This window comes from Oncorhynchus nerka, linkage group LG28 (genome assembly GCF_034236695.1).
Source record: "Oncorhynchus nerka isolate Pitt River linkage group LG28, Oner_Uvic_2.0, whole genome shotgun sequence".
NCBI classification, from domain to species: Eukaryota; Metazoa; Chordata; class Actinopteri; order Salmoniformes; family Salmonidae; genus Oncorhynchus; species Oncorhynchus nerka.
In genome coordinates this window covers 80,870,519-80,890,893 of record NC_088423.1, presented here as the reverse complement: position 1 = coordinate 80,890,893, position 20,375 = coordinate 80,870,519, and the positions used below count along the sequence as shown (strand labels likewise).

At 41.5% G+C, this 20,375-nt stretch overlaps 1 protein-coding gene across 1 annotated transcript; it reads right to left on the bottom strand.

Moving 5' to 3' along the window:
- Positions 1 to 760: 760 nt before the first annotated feature.
- On the bottom strand, positions 761 to 20,101 carry gpib (glucose-6-phosphate isomerase b). The gene is made up of 18 exons (XM_029641743.2): positions 19,890 to 20,101; positions 19,037 to 19,127; positions 18,779 to 18,847; positions 18,465 to 18,584; positions 18,168 to 18,251; positions 17,873 to 18,019; positions 17,322 to 17,393; positions 17,173 to 17,217; positions 17,006 to 17,059; positions 8,714 to 8,774; positions 8,512 to 8,555; positions 8,263 to 8,415; positions 6,031 to 6,160; positions 5,752 to 5,828; positions 3,581 to 3,709; positions 3,229 to 3,304; positions 3,044 to 3,110; positions 761 to 1,493 (listed from the first exon to the last, which is right to left on the bottom strand). The coding sequence occupies exons 1-18, from the start codon at positions 20,006 to 20,008 to the stop codon at positions 1,370 to 1,372; spliced, it is 1,662 nt and encodes a 553-aa protein (XP_029497603.1). The 5' UTR covers positions 20,009 to 20,101; the 3' UTR covers positions 761 to 1,369.
- Positions 20,102 to 20,375: the final 274 nt, after the last annotated feature.

Genomic DNA, 20,375 nt, shown 5'->3' with positions numbered 1-20,375 from the left:
ACATTTGAGTCAACATGGGCCAGCATCCGTGTGAAATGCTTGACACCTTGTAGAGTCCATGTCCGATGAATTGAGGCTGTTCTGAGGGCTAGAGGGGCTGCAACTCAATATTAGGAAGATGTTATTAATAATTTGTACACTCAGTGTATTCTTGCATACAACATCATGGTAATGTACTTGCTGGATTTATGATGAGACATATTCATGCATTACACAGCAAAGTAATCTGTAATGTACGAGCAGAAATTCTGATGAGACATTGTTTGTTTGAAATTCACAGAGTATTTTGTTTAATGGAGTTTTAGCTGCATATTTTAGAGCTTAATGATGATTAAACTGTCTCACATTGAGGGGCCTGCATATCACATGATGTTTTCCAGATGTATTTCTGCCTACTGTTTGTTTTTCTCTGAGTATGGATGCTACTTAACAGTCTGTGATGTCTGGGGATTTGTGGGGATGGAAAATAGAGGAGATAGATTGACCTCTGCCCCTGTGTTCCAAAGAACAAACTCTGAGGCTGGTTTGGTTTACACTGGGCCAAATCTGGGGTCCTCTAATGCCATCTAGTGATGGTTTGGATATAAAGGAACACTTACATTCCCCTATGAGTAAAACTCATTGGATTTATTGAGAGTGTGGTTTGAAAGTGGTTTCCATTATTCATACATAAATGCATCATTATCCTCTAGGGTTGTCAGCAACTGCAAACTTCTGAACCGAATGCAGGCTAGAATCAACTAAGGAAACAGACAATAGCTTGGTGTAAATATGTTTATTAAAAGCCTTACTCCCCATCAGTGGAGTGGGATAGTCTGGGATGTAGTTTACACTCCCCTCCACAGGCTCACTCTACAGTAGCGTTCCCCTTTACAGTGGTAAACCCATAATTATAAACTGGGTGGTTCAAACCCTGAATGCTGATTGGCTGACAGCCATGGTGTATCAGACCGTACACCACGGGTATGACAAAACATTTATTTTTACCCTTCTAATTATGTTGGTAACCAGTTTATAATAGCAATAAGGGACCTCAGGGGTTTGTGGTATATGGCCAATATACCACGACTAAGGGCTGTGTTCAGGCACTCCGCATTGCGTCTTGCATAAGAAGGGTCCTTAGCCGTGGTATATTGGCCATATACCACACCTCCTCGGTCCTTATTGCTTAAACATACAACAGTACATAAAATACAGTCCGATGACACAACAAACAAACAAGACACAGACAGATGATTAAAAACATAGAAAGTGCTTATACTCCTCTGCGTGGTGACTGATGCTGCAGTCTACCTTCACTACAACCCAGACACCCCCCCATCAGCAGGGGCGCAGGACAGGGAGGATGGATGAGGTAGGTGGTGGCAGGTTAGGCGTGGTTCTTCTTGATAAAGTTAATGAGCCCGTTGGTGGAGGAGTCGTGAGAGTGGACCTCGCTGGAGCCATGCAGCTCAGGCTCGATCTTCTTACACAGAGCCTTACCCAGCTCAACTCTGAGATAGAGAGATAGTTGAAGTCGGGTGTTTACATACACCTTAGCCAAATACATTTAAACTCAGTTTTTCACAATTCCTGACATTTAATCCTAGTAAAAATTCCCTGTTTTAGGTCAGTTAGAATCACCAATTTATTTTAAGATTATGAAATGTCAGAATGATAATCGAGATAATTATTTATTTAATCTTTCATTTCTTTCATCCCATTCCCAGTGGGTCAGACGTTTACATAGACTCAATTAGTATTTGGTAGCATTGTCTTTAAATTGTTGAACTTGGGTCAAACATTTTGGGTAGCCTTTCACAAGCTTCCCACAATAAGTTGGGTGAATTCTGGCCCATTCCTCCTGACAGAGCTGGTGTAACTGAGTCAGGTTTGCAGGTCTCCTTGCTCACACACGCTTTTTCAGTTCTGCCCACACATTTTTTATGGGCTTGAGGTCAGGTCTTTGTGATGGCCACTCCAATAACTTGACTTTGTTGTCCTTAAGCCATTTTGCCACAACTTTGGAAGTATCCTTAGGATCATTGTTCATTTGGAAGACCCATTTGCAACCAAGCTTTAACTGATGTCTTGAGATGCTGCTTCAATATATCCACATAATTTTCCTGCCATCTATTTTGTGAAGTGCACTAGTCCCTCCTGCAGCAAAGCAACCCCACAACATGATGCTGCCTCCCCCATGCTTCACGGTTGGGATGGTGTTCTTTGGCTTGCAAGCCTCCCCCTTTTCCTCCAAACATAACGAAGGTCATTATGGCCAAACAGTTATATTTTTGTTTATCAGACCAGAGGACATTTCTCCAAAAAGTACGATCTTTGTCCCCATGTGCAGTTGCAAACCATAGTCTGGCTATTTTATGGCAGGTTTTGGAGCAGTGTCTTCTTCCTTGCTGAGCAGCCTTTCAAGTTATGTCAATATAGGGCTCGTTCTACTGTGGATATAGATACTTTTGTACCTGTTTCCTCCAGCATCTTCACAAGGTCCTTTGCTGTTGTTCTGGGATTGATTTGCACTTTTCGTACGTTCATCTCTAGGAAACAGAACACGTCTCCTTCCTGAGCGGTATGACGGCTGTGTGGTCCCATGGTGTTTATACTATTGTTTGTACAGATGAACGTGGTACCTTCAGGCGTTTGGAAATTGCTCCCAAGGATGAACCAGACTTGTGAAGGTCTACAATTTTTTCTCTGAGGTCTTGGCTGATTTCATTTTATTTTCCCATGATGTCAAGCAAAGAGGCACTGCGTTTGAAGGTAGGCCTTGAAATGCATCCAAAGGTTGACTCAAATTATTATCCAATTGACTCAAATTATGTCAATTATCCTATCAGAAGCTTCTAAATTCATGACATCATTTTCTGTAATTTTCCAAGCTGTTTAAAGGCACAGTCAACTCAGTGTATGTAAACTTCTGACCAGAGTGGACAGAATAGAATGTCAATTAAACATTTGTTCATACGATTTCATAGGATAAAGGCTCTGTTTATAATCTGTCATAGATTACACATTATAGAGGAGCTTGGTTTCAAATAGTCACACTTACCCCCACTGGTCAAAACTGTTGATCTCCCACATAACACCCTGGACAAAGATCTTGTGTTCATACATGGCTGTGAAACAAACAACACCATACATTGTTACTGGGAGCATAACAAGTAAATACATTATTTTGATCAATATTTCAAATATCATCGGTTGTTGGTTCACAGGTCCATATTCAGCTCTTACCAATAAGTGCTCCCAGTGTGAATGGGTTCAGCTTCTTGAAGACAATAGAGTTGGTTGGCTTGTTTCCTTGGAATACCTTACAGCAGAACAAGAGGAAATTTTAGAACCACACAACCTGTTGTAAGACAGTTGTTGCATACTTGTAATTATACAGTGTTGCACCCTGTTTGAAGCTTCTTCCATCCTGATGCAAAACTTATTTTGTCCACTAAGAGGACGCACATCTCTATCAGAGCGACAGTGTCTGCCCTAGCAATAGACACACAATCTCCCCAGTATAACAACAGGGTTTAAGCCCAGCCGGACTGGGGCTGCAGTGGACTTGCGCCATGAGGGATCTGCTCTCACTAACTTTGTGTGGCAGAATGGTTTCCAGGGCCTCTCCTGTCAGGCCGCCGGCCTCCAGTTCCTTCTTAGCCTCCTCTGTGGTCTTTCCTTTCATCAGAGCCTCAGTCTGGGCCAGGAAGTTGGCCATCAGGATCTACAGACACAGAGGATACAACAGGTAAGGCATTATCCCATTATGACATTATCCCTGTGCATTATCCCTAGTATCACACAGCATGAACACTGCATAGGCTCTTTTGACAGATAGACACTAAAAGTAGGCATCACTTGAATAACTGAATGATTAGTTCAGTCACTGAATGGGAAGGTATTTACTCCCAGATCATTCCCACTGACACCACGTCATTTCAATGTGGATAATTGGGTAATATTCGGTTGAGATGGTTGATTAATTGGATTACAACCTATATTCACCCACTCAAAAAGACAGCCAGAAGTTTGTTGAATTTCCAAAGTGTTATCACTATGCTTTCAACCATCTGTATAAAAGCATAACCAAATTCCAATGGAAAAACCATGTCTGATTTTTGGTTTAGTTGTCACCCAAATGTCTGTCATTGCGCTTTCAACCATTTAAAAGCACAGCAAAGTTCAGGTGGGAATACACTGACAGATATTTTGTTTATTTATACAACAGATTGGGTTATTACTGTGCTTCATCTAATAGCTGAACTAAATGGCCTGGATTGAAGTTGAGACTTTTTAAAAGTACATGGTGCAAGAGATCAATGTGGTTTGAGATTCTATACAGATTATTACAGCAACATGCATGTTTTATATGATTACATACAGAAATAAGAAATGTATGGATGGTTACAGTAATTTCATAATATGGCCATGGATGTGTTACTAATTTTAAGGTTGAACGTTACATTAGTTTGTAAGAAAGCCTTAACTTTAGGCTATTTACTATATTACAAAAGTAGTGCTGAATTTTGTTTGCTTGACAATGCAACCAAATTTCAACATTTAAAGGAGATGTATCTACTGCTTGGATAGCTCCATCTGAGCCACGGGCTAAATCCCATTCTTTAACGTTTTGGCTGAGTTGGAGACGTGAATCCAACAAGTTAATAATAGGCTACAGTATTTATTGTATGTCAAAAGTGATATTGAATTGTGTTTGGTTGTCAACGCAACCAAATATCAACATTTGAAGGAGACTTATCTTCATTGTGGATAGTTCCATCTGTGCCACTGACTTAGTCTGGGGTTCATTTTAGTTTGTCTACAAATTAATAATTGATATGCTGGATAATAATAATTGATATGTTTGTCTACAAATTAATAATTGATATGCTGGATATGCTGGATTACATCTCCATCTCAACCAAAAATCTAAATTAATTAATGGGATTAAATTTTTTTAAATCAAATTTCAAATGCACTTGAAATAAAGTTTGATTTGATTTAGTACTATTCTTTAACTTCAATTTTTGGTTGAGATGGAGACAGGAATCCAACATATCAATTATTAATTTGTAAATAAGCCAGACAAAGTCAACGGCACAGATGGAACTGTCCAAGCAGAATATACATCTTCAAATGTTGGAAACATTGAAAACCAAACACAATTCAATATCACTAAATATCATTACATTTGAAATCAACCACAGCTTGAAACCCAATGCCTATTGTATGGTCTATTTTTAGTTGAATTCTGGGTTGAATTAAAACAATAGCTGTTTAATATTTTGAAAATGCTATATAGTCCTAAATAGTATCATTGATGATATATGAGTGGTAAAGTATGGTCACATTTAATTTGCTCTGTTAAACCTTCCCTTTGGAATGACTTGACAGCAACAGTGAATCTCATTCATTTTTAAGTGGAGATCTCTCAACAATCATTCTCACAATAGCATATTGGTAATTGTCCGAAACAAATATCATAGCTAAGCAGTGCTGGGCTTGGTTAAAAGCCTGGATGGGAGGTCAAAGGTTAGCTGTAGATAGATACATTCTCCAGTAGGAGGAGCTGCCCAGCCTATTCTTTTGAAGATCTGACATTGTTTTAAATGGTACAAATTCAACATATTTTAGATCCTATGTATTTTACACATAGATTACATGTCACAATACGTTGACAAATTACATTGAAACAATGTTGATTTAACCAGTTTGTTCCCAGTGGGTTGGTAGTGCTGGAAGATGTGTCCTGTAGGGGTAGCCTACCTTATGGTGCTTACTTTCCCTGATGGGGTGCTGTGTCTGGGCAGGGATGAGGAAGTCAGCGGGGACCATGCGAGTTCCTGTGGAGGACACACTGCATCTGTGACTAATATAACATATTACTCTTCCATAACATACATACTCATCCATTTCAGCTGACCATTAATCAATATGTTGAAGAGCTTATGGACCAGTCAGCAACATTATTTGGGTATGAGTTAAGAGAATATGAACTTTTAAAAGTCAGATTTTAACTGGACAGTTCCTTTAAGGAGGCAGTACCTTGGTGAATGAGCTGGTAGAAGGCGTGCTGTCCGTTGGTGCCAGGCTCTCCCCATACGATGGGGCCAGTATGGTAGTTGACACGTTTGCCATGAATAGTGATGTACTTTCCATTGGACTCCATGTCACCCTATAGACATCACATGAATTTAACATCTTCAGTGTTCTGTTTCACTTAAATTTAAACTAATACTAAAACAACATTATCAGGCTATTTAACCTTGACTTGGTATGCACAGTAAAACACATTTCCATTTGATAAATACAAATCTGACAATATACGACCACATCCTACCTTCAGGGCAAGGAGTGGGTGTTTTATTTATTTAATTTTTAATTTTACCTTTATTTAACCAGGTAGGCTAGTTGAGAACAAGTTCTCATTTACAACTGCGACCTGGCAACGAGTATGAAGCGAGGGCCAGCCAACGAGAGCGTACAGGTCGCAGTGGTGGGTAGTATATGGGGCTTTGGTGACAAAACGGATGGCACTGTGATCGACTGCGTCAAATTTGCTGAGTAGAGTGTTCGAGGCTATTTTGTAAATGACATCGCCAAAGTCAAGGATCAGCAGGATAGTCAGTTTTACGAGGGTATGTTTGGCAGCATGAGTGAAGGAGGCTTTGTTGCGAAATAGGAAGCCGATTCTAGATTTACTTTTGGATTGGAGATGCTTAATGTGAGTCTGGAAGGAGAGTTTACAATCTAACCAGACACCTAGGTATTTGTAGTTGTCCACATATTCTAAGTCAGAACCGTCCAGAGTAGTGATGCTGGATGGGCAGGCAGGTGCGGGCAGCGATCGGTTGAAGAGCATGCATTTAGTTTTACTTGCATTTAAGAGCAGTTGGAGGCCACGGAAGGAGAGTTGTATGGCATTGAAGCTCGTGTGGAGGTTAGTTAACACAGTGTCCAAAAAAGGGCCAGAAGTATACAGAATGGTGTCGTCTGCGTAGAGGTGGATCAGAGAATCATCAGCAGCAAGAGCGACATTATTGATGTTTACAGAGAAGAGAGTCAGCCAGAGAATTGAACCCTTTGGCACCCCCATAGAGACTGCCAGAGGTCCGGACAACAGGCCCTCCGATTTGACACACTGAACTCTATCAGAGAAGTAGTTGGTGAACCAGGCGAGGCAATCATTTGAGAAACCAAGGCTGTTGAGTCTGCCGATAAGAATGTGGTGATTGACAGAGTCGAACGCCTTGGCCAGGTCGATGAATACGGCTGCACAGTATTGTCTTTTATCGATGGCGGTTATGATATCGTTTAGGGCCTTGAGCGTGGCTGAGGTGCACCCATGACCAGCTCTGAAACCAGATTGCATTGCGAAGATGCTACAGTTGGATTCAAAATGGTTGGTAATCTGTTTGTTAACTTGGCTTTCGAAGACCTTAGGGGTAGGATAGATATAGGTCTGTAGCAGTTTGGGTCTAGAGTGTCTCCCCCTTTGAAGAGGGGGGTGACCGCGGCTGCTTTCCAATCTTTGGGAATATCAGACGATACGAAAGAGAGGTAGAACAGGCTAGTAATAGGGGTTGCAACAATGTCAGCAGATAATTTAAAAAAGAGAGGGTCCAGATTGTCTAGCCCGGCTGACTTGTAGGGGTCCAAATTGTGCAACTCTTTCAGAACATCAGCTATCGGGATTTGGGTAAAGGATAAATGGGGGAGGCTTGGGCGAGTTGCTGTGGGGGGTGCAAGGCAGTTGACCAGGGTAGTGGTAGCCAGGTTGAAAGCATGGTCAGCCGTAGATAAATGCTTATTGAAATTCTCAATTATAGTGGATTTATCGGTGGTGACAGTGTTTCCTAGCCTCAGTGCAGTGGGCAGCTGGGAGGAGGTGCTCTTATTCTCCATGGACTTTACAGTGTCCCCAGAACTTTTTTGAGTCTATGCTACAGGATGCAATTTTTTGATTGAAAAAGCTAGCCTTTGCTTTCCTAACTGCCTGTGTATATTGGTTCCTAACTTGCTTGAAAAGTTGCATATCATCGGGGCTATTCGATGCTAATGCAGAACGCCACAGGATGTTTTTGTGCTGGTCAAGGGCAGTCAGGTCTGGAGAGAACCAAGGGTGTATAGATTTTATAGTAAATTGCCACAGACTGACACATTCTTCACTGTGTTTTGCTTTGGCTGTTTACTTATGTTACACTCAGTCATGTCTTAACTGTGGTAGTGACTCTTAACCCTAGTAAAGTCTCTTAACCCTGGTAGTGACTGACGGACCTGCTGGAAGTAGGCAGCGAATCGGTGCATGTACTGGTCATAAGGCAGCATGGCATGGGTCTCGGCCTGGAAGAAGTTGATGTACCAGACACCCAGCAGAGCCAGGAGCATGGGAGCGTTCTTCTCCACAGGGGCTGTTTTGAAATGGTTGTCCTACAGAAACAACAGGGGGTCAACTCACACATATTCATCTGACCAATAGAAAAGTTTCCAAGTTTTTGGACAGTGAGAAGAATTGGCTGTACTTACCATCCAGTGAGCCCCTTCTAGAAGCTTCTCAAAGTTGTCATAGCCTAGGTAGAAAGAAAAGACCAGAGACGTTGAGTTATTCTTCAAATATCTCCTTTTAACTGATTACAAAGGTTATTCTACTCAGGTAGAGTACAGGCAGCTGATCAAAGCATTAGAATATCTAAGCCGGGAGAATAAACCTACAACATAATGTACATACCGATGTGCAGAGCAATGGACAATCCAATACAAGACCACAGGGAATAACGTCCACCAACCCACTAAAACACAGCAACAATCTGGTTAGAAATGTGCACAATATCAACAAACATTTCTTGAGCTTAATCATTTTCACAGTACAACTTTGAATATGCAACATGTATTCTTTCCCTCCAAAATGTAATGACCCTAACACCAATGTTATGTACCTGAGAAACATGACTCTTACTCAAATTACTATGTCAGTGCTGTGCATTCTGGTCTATGTATTTTATATTCATTGGTGTCTGGTGGTGTCCGGAAAAGATTTATAAACCTCAGAGCACTCTGCAGCTTACGTAATCGAAAGTGACACAGAGACGGGGAACTGTGCCCAATCTCACTTGGCCCTACAGCTTGCCCAAGAAAGAGGCCCCCTGCCTCTAAAAATTCCATACCATTGTCTTGAAATTCCTTACCATTAACCCTTATTTATCTGTGGTGACACATTTCAGCCCACTGCAGAGAATGAATCCCTCATATTACACAGCACTTCATTTGGGTAATAATATAATAAACCGTGTGTAATAAGTAATAAATAGCTAGGTAGGCCTATATATATATGAAAAGGCAGACACCAACTTCTAAATATTCTCACTTCTCATAATTATTTTCAATGCGAATGCCACCTTTTATCAGTAGTGGTGCGTGGGTAAAATCCCCGGGGAAGCCAATCCAGAAAAAAAGCCATATTACAACCCAAGTGTTGTGATAATTGCATTGTTTGCTCTATAATCTGTTAGTTCATACGCTATGACACCATGATACACTATATAGGCCTAAGGCAATAAGAAGACACAGTGGCAGAATAAATTCAACCACACATTTGCTTCATTACAAAACCAAAAAGAGAAACATCTGTCCGGTGAAGTCCACAGAACATATTGTATTTTTGGACGACAAAACAACTATTGATTTAGAACACAGAGTTACTGCAAGTCGTAAAGAAAACAGGAGCTGCCTCCACTATTCCAGCACCATTTCAACATCATCTAATCACCTATTCTTAGTATAATACAGTGACATCTAAAAGATACCACAAACCATTTAGTCCAATCAACGTTAGCTAAATATGATTTCTCTCTGTGTTTTTAAAATATTTTTTTATTTTACCTTTATTTAAATAGGCAAGTCAGTTAAGAACAAATTCTTATTTTCAATGACGGCCTAGGAACAGTGGGTAGAACGACAGGGGGTAGAACGACAGATTTGTACCTTGTCAGCTCGAGGATTTGAACTTGAACCTTTTGGTTACTAGTCCAACGCTCTAACCACTAGGCTACCTTGCCACCCCAGGGTAGCCTATATGTATACACACACATGTACATATATATATACAGTGGGGACAAATCACATTGTATGGTTTTAAGTAATTAATTAGCATTGTATTGCATGACATAAGTATTTGATACATCAGAAAAGCAGAACTTAATATTTGGTACAGAAACTTCTGTTTGCAATTACAGAGATCATGCGTTTCCTGTAGTTCTTGACCAGGTTTGCACACACTGCAGCAGGTATTTTGGCCCACTCCTCCATACAGACCTTCTCCAGATCCTTCAGGTTTCGGGGCTGTCGCTGGGCAATACGGACTTTCAGCTACCTCCAAAGATTTTCTATTGGGTTCAGGTCTGGAGACTGGCTAGGCCACTCCAGGACCTTGAGATGCTTCTTACGGAGCCACCCCTTAGTTGCCCTGGCTGTGTGTTTCGGATCATTGTCAGGCTGGAAGACCCATCCCGACCCATCTTCAATGCTCTTACTGAGGGAAGGAGGTTGTTGGCCAAGATCTCGCAATACATGGCCCCATCCATCCTCACCTCAATACGGTGCAGTCGTCCTGTCCCCTTTGCAGAAAAGCATCCCCAAAGAATTATGTTTCCACCTCCATGCTTCACGGTTGGGATGGTGTTCTTGGGGTTATACTCATCCTGCGTCTTCCTCCAAACACGGCGAGTGGAGTTTAGACCAAAAAGCTCTATTTTTGTCTCATCAGACCAGATGACCTTCTCCCATTTCTCCTCTGCTCTGGATCATCCAGATGGTGATTGGCAAACTTCAGACGGGCCTGGACATGCGCTGGCTTGAGCAGGGGGACCTTGCGTGCGCTGCAGGATTTTAATCCATGACGGCGTAGTGTGTTACTAATGGTTTTCTTTGAGACTGTGGTCTCAGCTCTCTTCAGGTCATTGACCAGGTCCTGCGGTGTAGTTCTGGGATGATCCCTCACCTTCCTCATGGTCATTGATGCCCCACGAGGTGAGATCTTGCATGGGGCCCCAGACCGAGGGTGATTGACTGTCATCTTGAACTTCTTCCATTTTCTAATAATTGCGCCAACAGTTGTTGCCTTACCACCAAGCTGCTTGCCTATTGTCTTGTAGCCCATCCCAGCCTTGTGCAGGTCTACAAATGTCCTTACAAAGCTCACTGGTCTTGGCCATTGTGGAGAGGTTGGAGTCTGTTTTATTGAGTGTGTGGACAGGTGTCTTCTATACAGGTAATGAGTTCAAAGAGGTGCAGTTAAGACAGGTAATGAGTGGAGAACAGGAGGGCTTCTTAAAGAAAAACTAACAGGTCTGGGAGAGCCTGAATTCTTACTGGTTGGCAGGTGATCAAATACTTATGTCATGCAATAAAATGCAAATGAATTACTTAAAAATCATACAATGTGATTTTCTGGATTTTTGTTTTAGATTCCGTCTCTCACAGTTGAAGTGTACCTATGATAAAAAAAATTGCAGACCTCTACATGCTTTGTAAGTTGGAAAACCTGCAAAATCAGCAGTGTATCAAATACTTCAAATATACTGAATATACAGAGATGAAGTCAGAAGTTTACATACACCTTAGCCAAATACATTTAAACTCAGTTTTTCACAATTCCTGACATTTAATCCTAGTAAAAATCCCTGTTTTAGGTCAGTTAGGATCATCACTTTATTTTAAGAATGTGAAATGTCTGAATAATAGTAGAGAGAATTATTAATTTCAGCTTTTATTTTTTTCATCACATTCCCAGTGGGTCAGATGTTTACATACACTCAATTGGTATTTTGTAGCATTGTCTTTAAATGATTTAACTTGGGTCAAACGTTTCAGGTAGCCTTTCACAAGCTTCCCACAATAAGTTGGGTGAATTCTGGCCCATTCCTCCTGACAGAGCTGGTGTAACTGAGTCAGGTTTGCAGGCCTCCTTGCTCACACACCCTTTTTCAGTTCTGCCCACATATTTTCTATAGGATTGAGGTCAGGGCTTTGTGATGGCCACTCCAATACCTTGACTTTGTTGTCCTGAAGCCATTTTGCCACATTTTTGGAAGTAAGCCTGGGGTCATTGTCCATTTGGAAAACCCAAGCTTTAACTTCCTGACTGATGTCTTGAGATGTTGCTTCAATAGTTCCACATCATTTTTCCTACCTCATGATGCCATCTATTTTGTGAAGTGCACCAGTCCCTCCTGCAGCAAAGCACCCCCACAACATGATGCTGCCACCCCCGTGCTTCCCGGTTGGGATGGTGTTCTTCAGCTTGCAAGCCTCCCCTTTTCCTCCAAACATAACAATGGTCATTATGGCCAAACAGTTCTATTTTTGTTTCATCAGACCAGAGGACATTACTCCAAAAAATACAATCTTTGTCCCCATGTGCAATTGCAAACCATAGTCTGGCTTTTTTATGGCGGTTTTGGAGTAGTGGCTTCTTCCTTGCTGAGCGGCCTTTCAGGTTATGTCGATATAGGACTCGTTTTACTGTGGATATAGATACTTTTGTACCGGTTTCCTCCAGAATCTTCACAAGGTCCTTTGCTGTTGTTCTGGGATTGATTTGAACTTTTCGCACCAAAGTACATTAATCTCTAGGAGCGCATATCCTTCCTGAGCGGTATGACAGCTGCGTGGTCCCATGGTGTTTATACTTACGTACAATTGTTTGTACAGATGAACGTGGTACCTTCAGGCATCTGGAAATTGCTCCCAAGGATGAACCAGACTTGTGGAGGTCTACAATTTTTTTCTGAGGTCTTGGCTGATTTCTTTTGATTTTCCACAGGTACACCTCCAATTGACTCAAATTATGTCAATTAGCCTATCAGAAGCTTCTAAAGCCATAACATCATTTTCTGGAATTTTCCAAGCTGTTTAAAGGCACAGTCAACTTCGTGTATGGAAACTTCTGACCCACTGGAATTGTGATACAGTGAATTATATGTTAAATAATCTGTTTTAACAATTCTTGGAAAAAATACTTGTGTCATGCACAAAGTAGATGTCCTAACTAACTTGCCAAAACTATAGTTTGTTAACAAGAAATTTGTGCAGTGGTTGAAAAACGAGTTTTAATGACTCCAAACTAAGTGTTTGTAAACTTCTACTATATATATACAGTGGGGCAAAAAAGTATTTAGTCAGCCACCAATTGTGTAAGTTCTCCCACTTAAAAAGATGAGAGGCCTGTAATTTTCATCATAGGTACAGTTCAACTATGACAGACAAAATGAGAAGAAAAAAAATCCAGAAAATCACATTGTAGGATTTTTAATGAATTTATTTGCAAATTATGGTGGAAAATAAGTATTTGGTCAATAACAAAAGTTTATCTCAATACTTTGTTATATACCCTTTGTTGGCAATGACAGAGGTCAAACGTTTTCTGTAAGTCTTCACAAGGTTTTCACACACTGTTGCTGGTATTTTGGCCCATTCCTCCATGCAGATCTCCTCTAGAGCAGTGATGTTTTGGAGCTGTTGCTGGGCAACACGGACTTTCAACTCCCTCCAGATCTCAACCCCATAGAACATCTTTGGAGACTGGCTAGGCCACTCCAGGACCTTGAAATGCTTCTTACGAAGCCACTCCTTCGTTGCCCGGGCGGTGTGTTTGGGATCATTGTCATGCTGAAAGACCCAGCCACGTTTCATCTTCAATGCCCTTGCTGAAGGAAGGAGGTTTTCACTCAAAATCTCAAGATACATGGCCCCATTCATTATTTCCTTTAAACGGATCAGTCGTCCTGGTCCCTTTGCAGAAAAACAGCCCCAAAGCATGATGTTTCCACCCCCATGCTTCACAGTAGGTATGGTGTCCTTTGGATGCAACTCAGCATTCTTTGTCCTCCAAACACGACGAGTTGAGTTTTTACCAAAAAGTAATATTTTGGTTTCATCTGACCATATGACATTCTCCCAATCTTCTTCTGGATCATCCAAATGCTCTCTAGCAAACTTCAGACGGGCCTGGACGTGTACTGGCTTAAGCAGGGGGACACGTCTGGCACTGCAGGATTTGAGTCACTGGCGGCATAGTGTGTTACTGATGGTAGGCTTTGTTACTTTGGTCACAGCTCTCTGCAGGTCATTCACTAGGTCCCCCCCAGGTGGTTCTGGGATTTTTGCTCACCGTTCTTGTGATCATTTTGACCCCACGGGGTGAGATCTTGCGTGGAGCCCCAGATCGAGGGAGATTATCAGTGGTCTTGTATGTCTTCCATTTCCTAATAATTGCTCCCACAGATGATTTCTTCAAACCAAGCTGCTTACCTATTGCAGATTCAGTCTTCCCAGCCTGGTGCAGGTCTACAATTGTGTTTCTGGTGTCCTTTGACAGCTCTTTGGTCTTGGCCATAGTGGAGTTTGGAGTGTGACTGTTTGAGGTTGTGGACAGGTGTCTTTTATACTGATAACAAGTTCAAACAGGTGCCATTAATACAGGTAACGAGTGGAGGACAGAGGAGCCTCTTAAAGAAGAAGTTACAGGTCTGTGAGAGCCAGAAATCTTGCTTGTTTGTAGGTCACCAAATACTTATTTTCCACCATAATTTGCAAATGAATTAATAAAAAATCCTACAATGTGATTTTCTGGATTTTTTTTCTTCATTTCTTCATTTTGTCTCTCATAGTTGAAGTGTACCTATGATGAAAATTACAGTCCTCTCTCATCTTTTTAAGTGGGAGAACTTGCACAATTGGTGGCTGACTAAATACTTTTTTGCCCCACTGTATATGTATATATATATATATACACGTGTGTTTGTGTGCAAGTATAAAAAACATGTTGACTCACCCCACTTGTAGAGAAACGCCAATGTCATCCTCTTTTATGTTGCCTAAATGGTCTATGACAGTACACGCTTTTAGTTTTTCTTGTCCTAGGCTACCTAGCTAAAATACTTGCTCGCTAGCTTAACTGCATTTCATGGGCAACGATATGCAGGCCTGCTAGTTAACATTACCTTACTACATTTGGCTACATGTTGAACTTCCATCCCCTCAGGCCAGGGGCACAATGTATGAATTTATGGTTGGGTCAGAATCGCCGTTATAATCATTGACCAGTATGGAAAATTAAGTAAAACCACGAGTCCAAATCCCTATCTCCATCGATGGCTAATTTACGAAAGGGATGATTTTACCTAACTAGCTAGCCACCAGAGGACAACAGCACAACGAGATGCCACAATTCAATTTTTTTTCTGTCAATAATGATGTTTGGCTTATGATGTGATTGGTCTGAAGCCAAATCCAAACTGGCTTCCCTTGACACTTTATTTGGTGCGCCAGGACAATTCACAGCTGAGCTCACTCAGTTTTGCTCAATGCTGATTGGCTATTATTTTATTTATTTTTCTATCAAGGGAGGCCAAATGCTCGCTGGCTTCCCTTGCATTCAATGCTACAGGCGGAAAAAATGTCATACTCTTTCTGACCAGACAGCATCAGATATACGCTACAAGTACCGTGACTGTGTGGCCATGTACGCCTCCAACTCATCAAGTTTGCAGACAACACTACAGTGGTAGGCTTGATTACCAACAACGACAAGACGGCCTACAGGGAGGAGGTGAGGGCCCTTGGAGTGTGGTGTCAGGAAAATAATCTCACACTCAACGTCAACAAAACAAAGGAGATGATCGTGGACTTCAGGAAACAGCAGAGGGAGCACCCCCCTATCCACATCGACAGGACAGTAGTGGAGAAGGTGGAAAGTTTTAAGTTCCTCGGCGTACACATCACAGACAAACTGAAATGGTCCACCCACACAAACACTCAAACTTTTACAGATGCACAATCGAGAGCATCCTGTCGGACTGTATCACCGCCTGGTACGGCAACTGTTCCGCCCACAACCGCAAGGCTCTCCAGAGGGTAGTGCGGTCTGCACAACAACCACCCGAGCCACTGCCTGTTCACCCCGCTATCATCCAGAAGGCGAGGTCAGTACAGGTGCATCAAAGCTGGGACCGAGAGACTGAAAAAAAAGCTTCCATCTCAAGGCTATCAGACTGTTAAATAGCCATCACTAACATTGAGTGGCTGCTGCTAACATACTGACTCAAATCTCTAGCCACTTCAATAATTTAAATATTGGATGTAATAAATGTATCACTAGTCACTTTAAACAATGGCACTTTATATAATGTTTACATACCCTACATTACTCATCTCATATGTATATACTGTACTCTATACCATCTACTGCATCTTGCCTATGCCGTTTGGTCATCGCTCATCCATATGTACATATTCATTCCTTTACACTTGTGTGTATAAGGTAGGTGTTGTGAAATTGTTAGATTACTTGTTAGATATTACTGTATGGTTGGAACTAGAAGACAAGCATTTCTCTACACTCGCATTAACATCTGCTAACCATGTGTATGTGACCAATACAATTTGATTTGATTTGACAGAGGGGCGCTGTTTCGTTCGCTCGGACGCTTTCTCCGGTAACACGCAATCAGCCTCTTGCAAATTCAAGGACATTTATGAAACATAGAATAGACCAAAAATATTTCTTTCTTGGTCCATTTTGGGGAAACCTGGCTTCCCTTGGCATCCATGAATACACACCGCTGCCTTTTATACATATTACTTCTGAGAGCAAGCAGCTATCTTTACTCAGACGTGAAAGGGCACGGCATGTTAGAGCCGTTACCCTTTAAATACCAACAATGTAACTAAATGTAGCTTTCTGACCTTTGATGTGACCCAGCCTTTACAGTAACCTCTCCAAGGGAGAAGGTCGCTACCAGTAATATAATACTCTTTGAGGGCAGAGCTGGAGAGTGCGGCTTCTGATTACCCCACAGCTGCCAGCCTGTGAGCCCAGGCACCTACTTCAGTCAGAAGTCTACGCTATTTATAGCTGTTTCCTAAGTCCCCCCGTCAAAAGCCTGTCATTGCAGGAAGAGCACTGTACTACCCCCAATGCAATGCACATGACATTCTGCATCATCAGATAACATGCACTCACATCCCAGAAGCCAAACATGTTGTCAGGATCAATGCCAAAGGCCTTCACTAAGGGCTGCAGAGGAGAAAGAAAGAACCAAATTAGAATGTTATTTTATTTTACAGAAACACATGCAGAGCATATCACTGCATTTATGGTGATGGTGTGTTGCAAAAATAAGAACTTACGCCGGCAGTGGAGAGCGCCACAAAGTGCTTGGCAACAGCAGATTTCTGTAAAGAAGACCATGTTTAATTTAACACACTTTGCATTCATCTTCAGTCATAGAATTCAACCTCTTTCCCTGTATTTTTCTAAAGGTAAAAAGGCTACCCACATCTTTAGCGTGCTCAATGAACCATTCCTTGGCAGACTCTGCGTTGGTGATGGTCTCTTGGGTGGTGAAAGTCTGAAAAGGGACAGTTAGATCACTACAGTAACACCAAAGACATTCCATTTCAAATGTGTGTTTAGGCTACTGTGTACAGTACTAAACCACTAGCAGTTCATGCTAATCTCTCCACCCAGTCTCAGGGCTGGGTGACAATAGGAAAGCCATTCAGACATAATTTTGGCTACCACTCTACAGAGGCAGAGGCATAGGAGAGAAGGTGCAACATGGCATGCAGCACCAACTGATCCCTTTGTTTCAATGGAAACATCCATTGTATCAAACAACTGTTGCTGCTATAGCTGAGTGGAACTTTATGAGTTTTCCATATTATCAGCTGTAGAGTTTATTTGCTCTTTGTCAATTACTTTTTGTTTGTCTTTCTTGTCAATTTTTTAGTCCAATTTTGAAGACGAATATCTTTCTCTCAAGTGTTCAGACAAAACAATAAAACCATTGAATGCACTGGTACGGTAAAGAAAACCAAAAGCGGGCACCTTGGAGGCCACGATGAACAGGGTGGTCTCAGCATTGAGCTCAGCCAGGGTTTTGGCGATGTGTGTGCCGTCAATGTTGGAGACAAAATGCACACGGGGACCTCCTTTGGAGTAGTTCTTCAGAGCCTCAGTCACCATTAGAGGACCCTGGCAAAGAAGACAACAAATACACAGTGATGGCAGAGGTAGCTTACACACCTAATAGTGAAACATCATATTGCCTAGGTAAATAAAGGTTAAATAAATAAATAAAATATTGACAATTTAACAAATGATATGCAATAATTTTACTTACCAGGTCAGATCCACCAATGCCGACGTTGACAACGTCTGTGATGGACTTTCCAGTCCAGCCCTTCCACTCACCACTGCGAACTTTCTACACCAGACACAAACGTGTAGACCATTGAATAAAGTGCCTACACAATTCAGTCAAATTTAATTTGTTATGCCTTGAATGCCACAGGGAGATAGCTAGCAATTCTATGTATAAACGGTCCTGTAACTATTCAAATTGGAAATAAAAACGGTCTCACTAAGAGATTTGGGGGATTGCTACGAAATTGAGACCCTTGGGTCAGCTCCCACTCACGTGGCAGAAGCCCTTCATCTTCTCCAGGACTTTGTTGACCTCAGGCATCACATCATGTCCGTCAACCATGATGGGATGGTTGGAGCGGTTCCTCAGAGCCACGTGGAGCACAGCACGGCCCTAACCAAACAGGAGGAGAAGATACAGTAAGGACACACACACTGATATGCGAATTACAGCAAATGTATCTAGTGCCATTTATTTGTTTCAAACCAATTTCTGAGGTGTCAGGTGTGTTACATTTGGCCATTCATTATCACAATGATAATAACATTGATAATAAACCACACTCAGGCTAAAGCTCAGATACGCACCTCAGTGAAGTTGATCTTGTCTCCATGGAACATCTTGTCCCTGGCGGCCTCAATCCCCCTCGACTTGCCCTAGAGAAAACATATATACATCTATTGGTGGGCAAATGGGCCTTCCATGTCAGAAAGGTTGATATGCTACTGGACGCACAGCAGAAGAAGACTGTTTTTATAATGACTGTAGGTAAATGCCAAATACAGTATGGCTATTTGTAATTGTTGTGTTATTTGAATCATTATGATAGAGAAGCAGCCATTTACCAGTTCGACCAACATCTTCATGACATCCTCAGTGATGAGATTCTTAGAGTAATCAATCAGAATGTCTCCATGATCTGTCTTCAGCGTTGTGCTATTCAGACAGAACATTTGACAGGGTGAGTGATCTGTTGCCACAGAGATCCTATTAAATGAGGGATTCTATATGTAATTCTGTTTCTGGATTTAGGCAATTAACTCAATAACCTTTTGCCCACGAGTTACAAAATCAAACAGCCATTTCCCATGAAACAAATATAAATCTGTTTTGTTTCACCACAAGCATTTTGTCATGAATTTGAGGGGTAGCCCAATCGAAACCCACCTATTTATAATTCCAAGGCAAGCAGGGTATCCCAATTATACTCTTTGCTTGTGTATGTGGAAGTGCTTGTAATGCACTTAAGAAGGTTAGGGTTATTACAATACAGATAGCAATACAGACAGACATCAGACAACACACCAGCACACAACTAGCAGTACATGAAGAGAGTTCAGACAGAAGTGCTGTGCATTTTTTATGGTGTGGAAGCCCATAAGCTACTCTGATAAAAGGCACTACTTCATATTTTGGGGAAGGAGACAGTTGCACCTGAATGAATTATGTCACTGATGCAATAGCGAAGATCTCAAATTGTACAGTTGTTTTTTTATTGGCAGTAGCATCTGTTCATGATGACATATTATGGGCTTTGTCTAAAGGTAGCCTGAAGTGAAGACAACATTTTCTAATGGACAGAATTTTAATTGAAATCACATGTTACACTGGTGATGTTATGTTTTTTTAGAATAAGGATACTGTGTGTATCTTCAACAAATTAATACTAATGAATACTAAAGTCAACCATAAAGATACCTGAATTTGTGGAATCTCTCCTTGTCTTCCTCAAACATCTTCCTCATGTTGAGGTGCAGAGCATGTTCATGGTACCATTTCTCCAGTTTCTGGAAGGTTGGGTCGTGTGTGAGTCCCATGGTGTCGAGAGGTGCTGGGCGCGGTCCTTTCAGCTCAACTACCCTGGTTGAGTGAGACCGTAAGGTGCGAGAGGAGAGGCTTTTGAAGGGCAACCAACCCGCTACACTTGCCCCTCCTATAATAACACGATTACTTCGGGTCCTGCAGCACAGCCACACATACTGTATCAGTAATGCAGCGTTCACGACTGTTATGTAGCTAAGTCCATAACATTACCAACCTACTAAATTTACAATTCAAGACATTAGGTAGTTTTACCAAATTCCATGACAAAAAAACTTCACAAGTCAATTATAAAATGGAGTGACAACAGTATCATTTAATAAGATGAAGTCAACTTCTCAAGTTACATAAACGTCACTACAC